The 12,749-nt window shown below is 33.2% G+C and overlaps 1 protein-coding gene across 1 annotated transcript; it reads left to right on the forward strand.

Annotated features, from left to right (window-relative positions):
* The first annotated feature begins 1,111 nt into the window (after positions 1–1,111).
* Positions 1,112–1,621, forward strand: LOC126891091 (protein FAM200A-like). The gene has a single exon (XM_050660269.1). The coding sequence runs from the start codon at positions 1,112–1,114 to the stop codon at positions 1,619–1,621; it is 510 nt and encodes a 169-aa protein (XP_050516226.1).
* The last annotated feature ends 11,128 nt before the right edge of the window (positions 1,622–12,749 follow it).

Below are 12,749 nucleotides of genomic sequence, written 5' to 3' on the forward strand. Positions count from 1 at the left end.
ATAGCGCAATGGCTCCGGCTAAATTAAAACGCCATTTTACTACCAAACACGCTAGTGTAGCTTCAAAAAATAAAGATTATTTCAAGCGACTTTTGGAGACACAAGCTAAACAATTTGAAAGGTCGCTAACAATTTCCGACAAAGCACAAATAGCTTCATATAAGGTCGCCGAATTAATTGCTTTGAAACAGAAACCACACACTGTTGCAGAATCTCTTATATTACCAGCATGTTGTGAGATGGTCAAAATTATGTTTGGCAACGATGCACAAAACGAAATACGGAAAATTCCTATGTCGGATGATACAATAAGAAGGAGGATTGTTGATTTATCTGCAGATATTGAGGAAAAAGTTACAAATAAACTTTACAAAAAAAACTTCGCGTTGCAGGTGGACGAATCCACTGATATTAGTGGCAAAGCTCATTTATTAGGATTTATTCGATTTGTCGACGAAGGTGAAATAGTCAATCAGTTTTTATGCTGCAGAGAACTTACAGCACGTACAACAGGTCAGGATGTATTTGATTCCATAACGTCATATTTAGAGAAAAAAAATATATCATGGGACTTTTGCGTAGGAATTTGTACGGATGGTGCCCCTTCCTTGCAAAAAAGCGAAATGAAAATATCATATCTACGCACTGTTTCTTGCATAGAGAATCTCTAATTTCAAAAACGCTACCAGCTCCTTTGAAATCTGTATTAGACCAAGTGGTTAATGTCGTGAAATACATCAAACCAAGACCACTAAAAACCCGTCTTTTTAAACAACTCTGCATCTCAATGGAATCAAAGTATGAATGTTTGTGGCTGCACACCGAAGTTAGATGGTTGTCAAGGGGCAAAGTATTATGTCGAATTTATGAACTTAGAACGGAGCTGTTAACTTTTTTTAAAGAAGAAGGTAATGACACATTTACCACATATTTTGAAAATGATGCATGGTGCACTAAAGTGGCATATTTGGCCGCTATTTTTAATTATTTAAATGGTGTTAACTCAAGTATGCAAGGCAAAAATGAAAATATTTTAACATCCACGGACAATCTGTCAGCTTTCCAGAAAAAATTGTCATTTTGGAAGAAGCGCATTTTAGGGACAAATACAATGGATATGTTTCCATTGCTTCAGAATGAAGGTGATGAAGATAAAGAACAAGAAATCACGCATATAGTTACAGAACACTTATCACTATTAGAGGAGACAATTGCCAGGTATTTTCCATCTCTGAACGTAGAAAAATATGACTGGATAAGAAGTCCTTTTAGCACAGGTAATACAGCCAATTTCAAGTTTTCTCTGAACCAAGAAGAAGAATTTATTTCGTTGTCATCTGATCGTACTCTGAAAATTAAGTTTTCAGAAGTGAATGTTCAGGAATTTTGGATCTTGGTCCAAGAGGAATATCCACTTCTTGCCAAAAAAGCGATTAGTATTTTAATACAGTTTTCAACGTCCTATTTATGTGAATTTGGGTTCTCATCTTTAACAAACATTAAAAATAAGAAACGGGAAAGGCTGCTAAACTTAGAACAAGAAATGAGAGTAGCTCTTTCCCACATCAGGCCTGATATTGAGCAAATTTTCAAATTACACCAGGCACAAGTGTCTCACTAATTTGAAGTATTTACTCATATGATGTATTTTGAGACTTACGCTTTTGTTAATTTTAAAAATGTTTTGTTTTCATATTTTAAGTAAAATTTTACAAATTTGAGTACGTATAACGAAGTTTATTACAGAATTTATGTGCTAATCCTAATCTGTTTATCAATATATGCATGTTATTGCTTTGGTGTTCCGCAATTTTCGGTAATTAAAAGTGTTCCGTCGCCACAAAAAGGTTGAGAACCACTGGCATAATATAATAATTTATACCTACACAACATATATGATTTATTTAGTCACATTCAATTTTTTCATTGGTTAAAGAAATATCTTTTAGACGTATGTTGCAGGATTGTTAATTTTATAGCCATATGTTGCTTATTTATCTTGCTTTCAGCAATTGTTCTGTTTGATATTTTGTTTTTTCTTCTCTTTTTTATTATTACTGTTGTGGTATTCTGATCTGCTACTTACTTCTATCTTTATATTTTAATATATTTTTTTAATACTATACTATTACTTTCTATTTTTCAGATTGATTGTCCAAACAATACTAAGAATAGCATTGGTTTCCATACCCCGGAAGAATTTCTAACAACTTTAGAAATGCCAGTAAACAAGGCAAGTTTGCGTCGGCAACGACATCCTCCTCTTTCTCGTCATCATTAGCATCCGTTCACAAGAACGGTGTTAATGAGGAAGAGATGAGGGGGTAAAATCAAGGATGGAAAAGGAAGCAGGATGGAAGGAAAGCCAGATAGCTGTCATAGAAAAAGAGAGCGCCGGTTGGCAGGTCATACTTAGAAAAATCGAGAGCGATTTTCAGGTAGCGCTACAAAAAAATAAACTGCGATCAACATTTGATAAGTTTTAAAAAATAGCCAACTGCTGACAAAAATGAAGAAGAAATAGAAAACTTTTATAGCGAACTCCAGAAAACATTACATCTCACAGCATCTAGAGACATAACAGTGATCATGGGTGATTTCAACGCAAAAATTGGCGAAGGAAAATGCTACCCTAATGTAGGATCATATGGGCTTGGCGAACGAAACGACAGAGGAGATCGCCTAATAGAATTTTGCCAGGAGCATAATGTTATAGCCGCAAATACATTCTTTAAATTACCTAAGCGACGCCTGTATACATGGAAATCACCAGCTGACAAAGAGCACAAAATTGTCAGAAATCAAATTGACTACATCCTAATAAAGCACAGATATCGAAACTCAATTCAGGCAGTAAAGGCATATCCAGGAGCAGACGTATCCTCTGATCACAGTCTTCTTATTGCTAGGTTTCAACTTCAACTAAAAAAGACCCAAAAAAGCCGCAACAACAATAAACTTAACATACAGAAACTAAAGTCAGAAGAAACAAAAGAAAATCTGAAACACGAAATCAACACAAATCTAGACAGAAACCCAGGAAATAATTGCAACGTAGAACAGCAGTGGCAATTCTTCAAAACCTCTATATTAGAACCAAGTAAGAAAGTACTTACTACAACCAAATGTAAGAAAGAAGAATGGATGACGGAGGAAATTCTAGACTTGATGAATGAAAGAAGAAAAAACAAAACCATTAATAAGACTCGCTATAAACAGCTTCAAAACCAAATAAGAAGAAAAATTAGGGAGGCTAAAGAAACCTACTTCTCTGAAAAATGTAAAGAAATAGAAGAACTGCAAAACACATATGACAACTTCAACCTACATAAAAAAGTCAAAGAACTAGCCGGAATAGGAAATAGAAGAACCTCAAATATATTGCTCGACAAAAATGGAAATATTATAATGGAGACAAAACGAAAACTACGACGATGGAAAGAGTATATCGAGGAACTATTTCATGACCAGAGAGAAGCTAGTACATCCGTAGATAGCCAAACGGGAGATGTAGGCCCAGAGATAACCAAATCAGAGGTTAGTCAGGCAATAAACTCTATGAAAACCAATAAATCTGCTGGTCCAGATGAATTGCCTAGCGAGCTGATAAAGTTGGTCAACGAGAAAAACCTGGACATAATAGTAGAACTGTTCAACGCTATCTATACTACTGGAATCATCCCTAGAGAAATGTTGACATCAGCCTTTGTGTGTTTGCCAAAGAAGGTGAATGCAAAAGAATGCAGTGACTACCGAATCATAAGCTTAATGTCACATACCTTGAAAATTCTATTGAAAATTATCCACGCCAGAATACACTCTAAACTGGAGCTGGATATTAGTGACACTCAATATGGGTTCCGCAATGGTATGGGTACCAGAGAGGCATTATTCTCCTTCAACGTGCTGACACAGAGATGTTTGGATGTTAACCATCCTCTTTACGTCTGTTTTATAGACTACAATAAGGCGTTTGATAAAGTAAAACATGATCGACTCATGGAAATCCTAAAAAATAAAAACCTAGATGAAAGAGATTTAAGACTAATAACACACCTCTATTACAATCAGCGAGCAATAGTAAGAATTGAAAAAGAAACATCTGAAGAAATGGAAATAAAGAGAGGAGTCAGGCAAGGCTGCATACTATCACCTCTATTATTTAACGCTTATTCTGAAGAGGTAATGCGAGAAACTCTGGAAGATGAAACAGTCGGCATAAGAGTAAATGGAGTCTTAGTTAACAACATCAGATATGCAGATGATACAGTAATAATAGCCGATAGTTTACAAGACCTGCAAAGACTCATGAGTAAAATAGTAAGGTGTAGTAGGGAGTACGGACTCTCTCTCAATATCAAAAAGACGAAGTTTATGAAAATTAGTAAAAACAACCATAATACTAACGAAATCTTGATAGTAGAGGGCCAGCAGATCGAAATAGTAAAAAAGTACACTTACCTAGGAACACTTATAACAGAAAATAATGACTACACTGCAGAAATAAAAGTCAGAATCGAAAAAGCACGTTCTAATTTTATAAAAATGAAAAAGGTCCTATGTAGCAAAGATTTAACATTAGCTCTTAAAGTACGCCTAACAAAATGTTACGTCTACAGTGTTCTATACTATGGAGTGGAATCATGGACGTTAAATGTAGAGACAATGAGACGACTTAACGCCTTTGAAATGTGGACCTATAGAAAAATTATGAGGGTTTCCTGGGTAGATAGAGTTACAAACAATGAAGTACTGAGAAGAATAGGTAAAGAAAAGGAAGTTGAACTTACAATTAAAGAAAAGAAGCTACAGTATCTCGGACATGTGATGCGGGGCGAGAAGTATGGTATCCTACGACTCATAATGCAGGGAAAGATAGATGGCAGAAGAAGCATCGGAAGAAGACGAATTTCATGGTTGAAGAACCTGAGAGAGTGGTTTGGATGCAGCTCGAAACAACTATTTAGAGCTACTGCCTCAAAAATTAAAATAGCTATGATGATTGCCAACCTCCGTAGCGGAGATGGCACCTGAAGAAGAAGAAGAAGAAAAAATAGATCTGACAGCAGAGCAATTAAACAGAGGGAGATATGACAGCATAATCTCCAAAATGAAAGAAATGAAACAAAAAATCTTCTCTTTCAACCAAAAAAATATTTTTACAACTGTAACTATAATAGAAGACATAAGAAAAATTTGAGAACACACAGATAAAAAACTTATTTATATTTAATAATATACAGTATGTCCCTGTAAGTTGTATGCATATGGAAAACTTTTTATTAATAATTTTACGAAACAAGTTATTCTTTATAAAAAGCTCTGCATGGTCCAAAACCATCAAATATCAAACTTTGTGAATATTATACGAGGTATGTCAAAAAGTTTGAATTTCACTCAAGAGTAAAGTAGCTTTATTTTTCACAATATTTAAAACTGCTATTATGAAAAGTTGTTTGGAATTAAAAACTGTATTCTAGTATGCAATTACATCCTTCTAATTGATTTTTTTTTTGAAAAATTATGGATAACTAACATTATTTTCAGTTATCTTAATTCAGATAACTCTTTTATTATTAATTTTATGAAAAAAAGTGATTCCTAATAAAAAGTTCTGCATGGTCTAAAATCTAAAATACAACTACCTTATGTCAAATTTTATCAATTTTATACGAGGTATGCCAAAAAATAAGAATTTCGCTCAAGAGTAAAATACGTTTATTTTTTACAATATCGAAAATGGTTATTATGAAACTTGTTATTAGAATTAAAAACTATGTTTCAGTATGTAATTACATCCTTCTAATTGAAATATTCTAAACTATAAAGGTACTTTACTTTTGATCTAAATTTACCTTTTTTGACATACCTCGTATAAAATTGATAAAATTTGATATAAAATGGTTGTATTTTAACTTTTAGACCATCCAGAACTTTTTATTAAGAATCACTTTTTTTCGTAAAATTAATAATAAGAGTTATCAGAATTGAAATAACTGCAAAAATAACATCCATAATTTTTCAATTTTTTTTTTCAATTAGAAAGATGTAATTGCATATTAGAATATAGTTTTTAATTCCAAACAACTTTTCATAATAGCAATTTCCAATATTACAAAAAATAAGGCTACTTTACTCTTGAGTGAAATTTAAACTTTTTGACATACCTCGTATAATATTCAAAAAATTTGATATTTGATGGTTAAATCTTAGGTTTTGGACCATGCAGAGCTTTTTATAAAGAATAACTTTTTTCGTAAAATTAATAATAAAAAAGTTTTCCACATGGATACAACTTACAGGGACATACTGTACCGGGTGAGGCAGATAACTGGCCTATTAGCAATATCTCGAGAACTAAAGGCAACAGAATCATGAAAATTGGAATACAGGGGTTTTGAAGGATGATCTATTAAATGAAAATATTTTCATCTCTTTGCAACTTCCGGTTATACCGGAAGTTGCTTATATCTTCGTTTTTTTAAATAGGACACCCTGTATATTTTTACATTTTTGGATTCTATTCGATGTCTTCTTTCTTAAAATATAAGGATTTGTAATGTTATACAGGGTATTTTAAAAGATAATTACGTTTAGTTATTAATTTCGTAGCAATATTCACACCCTGTAGAATTGTAGTAGTTTGACAACTAAAACTCTACTTATGTTCAAATGATTTTTAATATAGTCTACTATTGATAAGAATCATTAGTATAGCTAAATTTTTAATTTTAGTATACAGGGTTGGTCGAAACTCGGAATGAGTATTTTCTGGGTTTTCTTAAATGGAACACCCTGTATTTTAATATTGTAGTGAAATAATATTTTATGGTACTTTTTTATTTCTTAACAATCTTAACTACGTAGGTATTTTGATAGCTAAACCATTATTGGTAATTTTAAGGATCAATCTGGATTAATATGTATTTATTTCTAAAAAATTATTTGTGATTGAATATTTTCACGGCCAACCTAACAAAATTTTACGTATTTTTTGTTGCAATTAATGTTTAGCTTGAACCACCAATAACTCACAAATTAAAGCAGTTAGGTATAGGGAATACTTATAAAATAAAAAAATACTATGAAATATCATTTCATTACAATACTAAAATACAGGGTGTTCTATTTAAGAAAACTCAGAAAATATTCATTCCGAGTTTCGACCAACCCTGTATAATAATATTTCAAAATTAGCTATACTAATGATTCTTAACAATAATAGACTATAATAAAAATCACTTGAACGTAAACAGAGTTTTTAATGTCAAACTATTACAATTCTACAGGGTGTGGATGTTGCTACGAAATTAATAAAAAAACGTAAATATCTTTTAAAATACCCTGTATAATATTTAAAAAACTCATATTTTAAGAAAGATATTGAGAAGAATCCAAAAATGTAAAAATATACAGGGTGTCCCATTTAAAAAAACCAAGTTATAAGCAACTTCCGGTATAACCGGAAGTTGCAAAGAGATGACAATATTTTCATTTAATAGATCATCCCTCAAAACCCCTTTATTCCAATTTTCATGATTCTGTTGCCTTTAGTTCTAGAGATATTTCTAATAGGCCAGTTATCTGCCTCACCGCATATATAATAATCCACATATTAAGAGCTACTAAACTAGTCTGCTGTTTGATGGGGCTGGTGACATACATGAATATATTTGGCTGTAGAACAGTATTGTTACTGATATCTTGTAGTTTGTAATTTGTGGAAGATTGTAGATACTTGGCCTGATGATGAGGCAAATAATGTAAGCCTCGAAACGGGTTGCCTGAACTGGAGCTGGTAAATCATATTTTGGATATGAAAGCAAAACTTTATGGTCTGACTGCCATAAAAATTAGATCAATTGTCTATCAAGTCGCCGAAAGAATGCAAATTAAACATCCTTTTAACAAAGATATAAAATGGCGGGCATAGATTGGCTATACCATTTTAAAAAAGGCACTAAAATTTGTCGTTGCGAGCACCAGAACCTACGAGTGTTGCCAGGGCAGCTGGGTTTAATAAAATACAGGTGACCAAGTTTTTTGAAGTGAAAACTTCTTTAGGGACGTTGTGCACTTTCTTTGGATAGGGGAAAAAGCATTGAATTCGCGACCGTCATCGCGACCCTCATCGCGACCGTCATTGCGACCGTCATCGCTCATGCTATATATTATGTGTATGTATATATACATTGTGTAGACGTATTTAAATTTATAATAAATGTAAAACCTATTTTACGATGGGGAAAAAAGATTAATTTCGCGACCGTCATCTCTTCGGCGAAATAAATTTTGTATATATATATATATTAATTTATTATGTGTATGTATATATAAATTGTATAGAAGTATTAAATTTAAAATAAATATAAAACCTATTTTACGATGGGGAAAAAAGATTAATTTCGCGACCATCATAGCGACCGTCATCTCTCCGGCGAAATAAATTTTGTAGGTACAATATATATTTTATGTGTATGTATATATAAATTGTGTAGAAGTATTAAAATTTAAAATAAATGTGAAACCTATTTTTGGATGGTGAAAAAGGATTTATTTCGCGACCGTCATAGCGACCGTCATCTCTTCGGCGAAATAAATTTTGTACGTGCATTTATTATCTGTATGTATACATAAATTGTGTAGAAGTATTTAAATTTAAAATAAATATAAAATCTATTTTAGAATGGGGAAGAAGAATTGATTTCGCGATTGTCATCGCGACATCGCTTCGACGAAATAAATTTTGTACGTATATTATCATAATATACGTATAATAATAGTAATATTATCTATTTTCTGATTGAACTCACGAAATGTAAATTGCTTGTTGAAGTGAAAACTTCTTTAGGGACGTTGTGTGATTTTTGGATAGGGGAAAAAGCATTGAATTCGCGACCGTCATCACTTATGCTATATATATATTATTTGTATGTATATGTAAATTGTATAGAAGTATTTAAATTTAAAATAAATGTAAAACCTATTTTAGGATGGGGAAAAAAGATTTATTTCGCGACCGTCATAGCGATCGTCATCTCTTCGCCGAAATAAATTTTGTACTTTTCTATATTACGTGTACCTATACATAAATTGTATAGAAGTATTTAAATTTAAAATAAATGTAAAACCTATTTTTCGATAGAGAAAAAGGATTTATTTCGCGACCGTCATCTCTTCGGCGAAATAAATATTTTGTACGTATATGTATTGAAGTTAAAACTTCTTTAGATACGTTGTGCACTTTTTGGATGGGGAAAAATTATTAAATTTGAATGGGGAGAAAGTAATAAATAAGCGACCGTCATCGCTTCGACGAAATAAACATTTGCAGTGAAAACTTCTTTAGGGACGTTGTGCTCTTTTTGGATGGAAAAAAGTATTAATTATCGACCGTCATCGCGACCGTCATCGCTTCGATGAAATAAATTTGTAAAGTGAAAACTTCTTTAGGGACGTTGTGCACTTTTTGGATGGGGAAAAATTATTAAATTTAAATGGGGAGAAAGTAATAAATAAGCGACCGTCATCGCTTCGACGAAATAAACATTTGCAGTGAAAACTTCTTTAGGGCGTTGTGCTGTTTTTGGATGGAAAAAAGTATTAATTATCGACCGTCATCGCGACCGTCATCGCTTCGATGAAATAAATTTGTAAAGTGAAAACTTCTTGAGGGACGTTGTGCACTTTTTGGATGGGGAAAAATATTAAATTAGAGACCGTCATCGCTTCGACGAAATAAATATTTGAAGTGAAACTTCTTTAGGGACGTTGTGCACTTTTTCGATGGAAAAAGTATTAAATTAGCGATCGTCGTCGTTTCGATGATATCAATTTTTGAAGTGGAAACTTCTTGAGGGACGTTGTGCACTTTTTGGATGGAGAAAAATATTAAATTAGCGACCTTTATCGCTTCGACGAAATAAATGCTTGAAGTCAAAAATTTCTTTAGGGACGTTATGCACTTTTTGGATGGGTATAAATTACTAAATTAGGGACCGTCATCGCTTCGACGAAATAAATATTTGAAGTGAAACTTCTTTAGGGACGTTGCGCACATTTTGGATGGGGGAAAAGTATTGAATTAGGGACTGTCATCCATCGCTTCGACGAAATAAATATTTGAAGTGAAACTTCTTTAGGGACGTTGTGCACTTTTTTGATGGAAAAAAGTATTAAATTAGCGACCGTCATCGCTTCGATGAAATCAATTTTAGAAGTGGAAAGTTCTTGAGGAACGTTGTGCACTTTTTGGATGGGGAAAATATTATATTAGCGAACCTTCATCGCTTCGACGAAATAAATTTTTGAAATGAAAACTTCTTGAGGGACGTTGTGCACTTTTTGGATGGGGAAAATATTATATTAGCGAACCTTTATCGCTTCGACGAATAAATTTTTGAAATGAAAACTTCTTAAGGGACGTTGTGCACTTTTTGGATAAGAAAAAATTATTAAATTAGCGACCGTCATCGCTCCGACGAAATAAATTTTTTAAGTAAAAACTTTTTTAGGGACGTTGTGCACTTTTTTATGGAGGAAAGTATTGAATTAGAGCCGTAATCGCTTCGACGAAATAAATATTTAAAATGAAACTTATTTATTGACGTTGTGCACTTTTTCGATGTAAAAAAGTAATAAATTAGCAACTATCATCGCTTCGACGAAATAAATATTTGAAGTGAAAACTTCTTGAGGGACGTTGTGCACTTTTTGGATGGGGAAAATTATTAAATTAGCGACCGTTATCGCTTCGACGAAATAAATTTTTGAATTGAAAATTTCTTTATGGTCATCACTTCGCTGAAATAAATTTTGTACATATATAAATTATGTGTATGTATATTTTTTTTTATTTAATGTCTGCAGTTGTGAAAAGGTATGATTTGCACCCTGATCAAATATACAATGCTGATAAGACTGGTATGAATACAGTGCCCACCCACACTTCGAAATATCATCCCATAAAAAGGTCGAAAGCAGGTTGGCCGAATAGTTAGTACAGAGGAATTAATGTTACAGTTACGTTTGACATGTCGGCTACTGGTTCTTATAGTCCCTCATTTGTACTTTTCCCTGGAAAAAGGATGTCTGACTTATTAATGAAGGGTTCTCCTGCTGGAAGCGTGGGATATGCAAATAGTATGGGTTGGACGGACAGTGAACATTTTCTTAAATACTTAGACCACTTTGGCAAACATGCAAATGCAACCAAAGAAAAAAATATTATTAACCATGGATACCCATTCAAGTCATCGTAATCTTGAAGCAGTTTTTAAAGCTCGTAATCTAAAAATATTACAATGATCTCACTTCCACCACATACAAGCCATCATATGTAACCTCTTGACTGTTGTGTTTATGGACCATTAAAGAGTCAACGTGCAAGGGAGTGTGATCAATGGATTACCAATAATCCAGTTAAAAGAATATCTGTTTATTACATCATGGATATTTTTGGTAAGTAGTTGGTAAGCCACTTGGTAAAGCTGTTAAAGGGTTGGCGACAACGAATATTTTAGTGTGCAACATAAGAAGTACGAAAGTATTTTGCTTTAATAATTACTCCAATAAACAACAATATAATTTGCAATTTACTTTCGTTCTTCATATTTTGCACAGTAAAATATTCGTTGTCGCGATAATCCAAGATGGTCGTATATTCGTGGAATGAGGTATAACAGGCATTTGTCCTATAAACCCAGATATTTTTCTGATAAAGACTTCCTCCCCTCTTCGGTTACTGAAATTCCAGAAGAACAAGCTTACTCTGACAATCAAATTAATGATGAAAATTCCGAGCAGAATTTACAACCAGTTCCAGGTTCGTCAATCTTTCGCGAAACTACGTTAATTCCATCAACTTCTCGTGAGAGCTCAGATACTTTTGATTCAATGCCAGGGCCATCTACTTCTAAAGAGTTTCCCGAAAATAACACTTTCGATATTATCCTTGCTTTTAATGTCACCAAAATCACAGGGTACGGCCAGAAATATAAAATCAAGTACAAGACGAAAGGCTCAAGCGGCGGAAGAGTTAAGATCTACGCCATTTAAAGAATCTCCAGAAAAGGAACCTCAAGAAAAAAAAAACAAAAAATGAATCTCAAGGAGAAGAGAAAAAAACGTCTTTTTGAAAATTAAACTCACGAATATCCTTTAATGCACTAGTACTAACGTATGAAGTTGTATCCAAATTGCTTAATATGTTTGTTGAACAATTTCTGATATTGTTGATCGGCCCAGTAGGTAGTCGCCTAGTACCTAAAATAGACAAAACATTAGTAATTGAGAATTGTCATGTACGTTTTTGTTATTTTTTTAATTTTATTTTCAGGAAAGGAAATCCAAAAAAAAGTGGAAACGTTTAAGGGGCGAGTACCTCCGATCTCTAAAATACCGTGAAGGGAAAATTGTCACAGAACACACCGTACATTTACGAGAAGCAAATGTCATTTCTCAAAACGTTTGCTTATGCAAGACCGATATCAGGAACTATCGACCGCTTTACAGCTAGAAATTATACCTGCAAGACGCAAGAAAGTTGCCCAAAGGCAGGCGCAGTATGTCGTCAGTTGATTATTGCATGCAACTTCTTGCAATTGCGCGATAATCGGTTTGGTGCCATTTTCTCTGCAAGTTTTCATACAGCCGACGTTCCAACTAGAAATGATACCTTCTTAGCTACTTTTGCTGATGATACGAGAATCTTAGCAGTGGATGTCGACCCTAATGTAGCATCACAAAAA

This window comes from Diabrotica virgifera, chromosome 9 (assembly GCF_917563875.1).
Source record: "Diabrotica virgifera virgifera chromosome 9, PGI_DIABVI_V3a".
Classification (NCBI taxonomy): domain Eukaryota; kingdom Metazoa; phylum Arthropoda; class Insecta; order Coleoptera; family Chrysomelidae; genus Diabrotica; species Diabrotica virgifera.

Bases quoted from the DNA above. Each gene is read 5' to 3' on its own strand.
- LOC126891091 (XM_050660269.1), top strand. From the start codon at position 1,112: ATGGATATGTTTCCATTGCTTCAGAATGAAGGTGATGAAGATAAAGAA.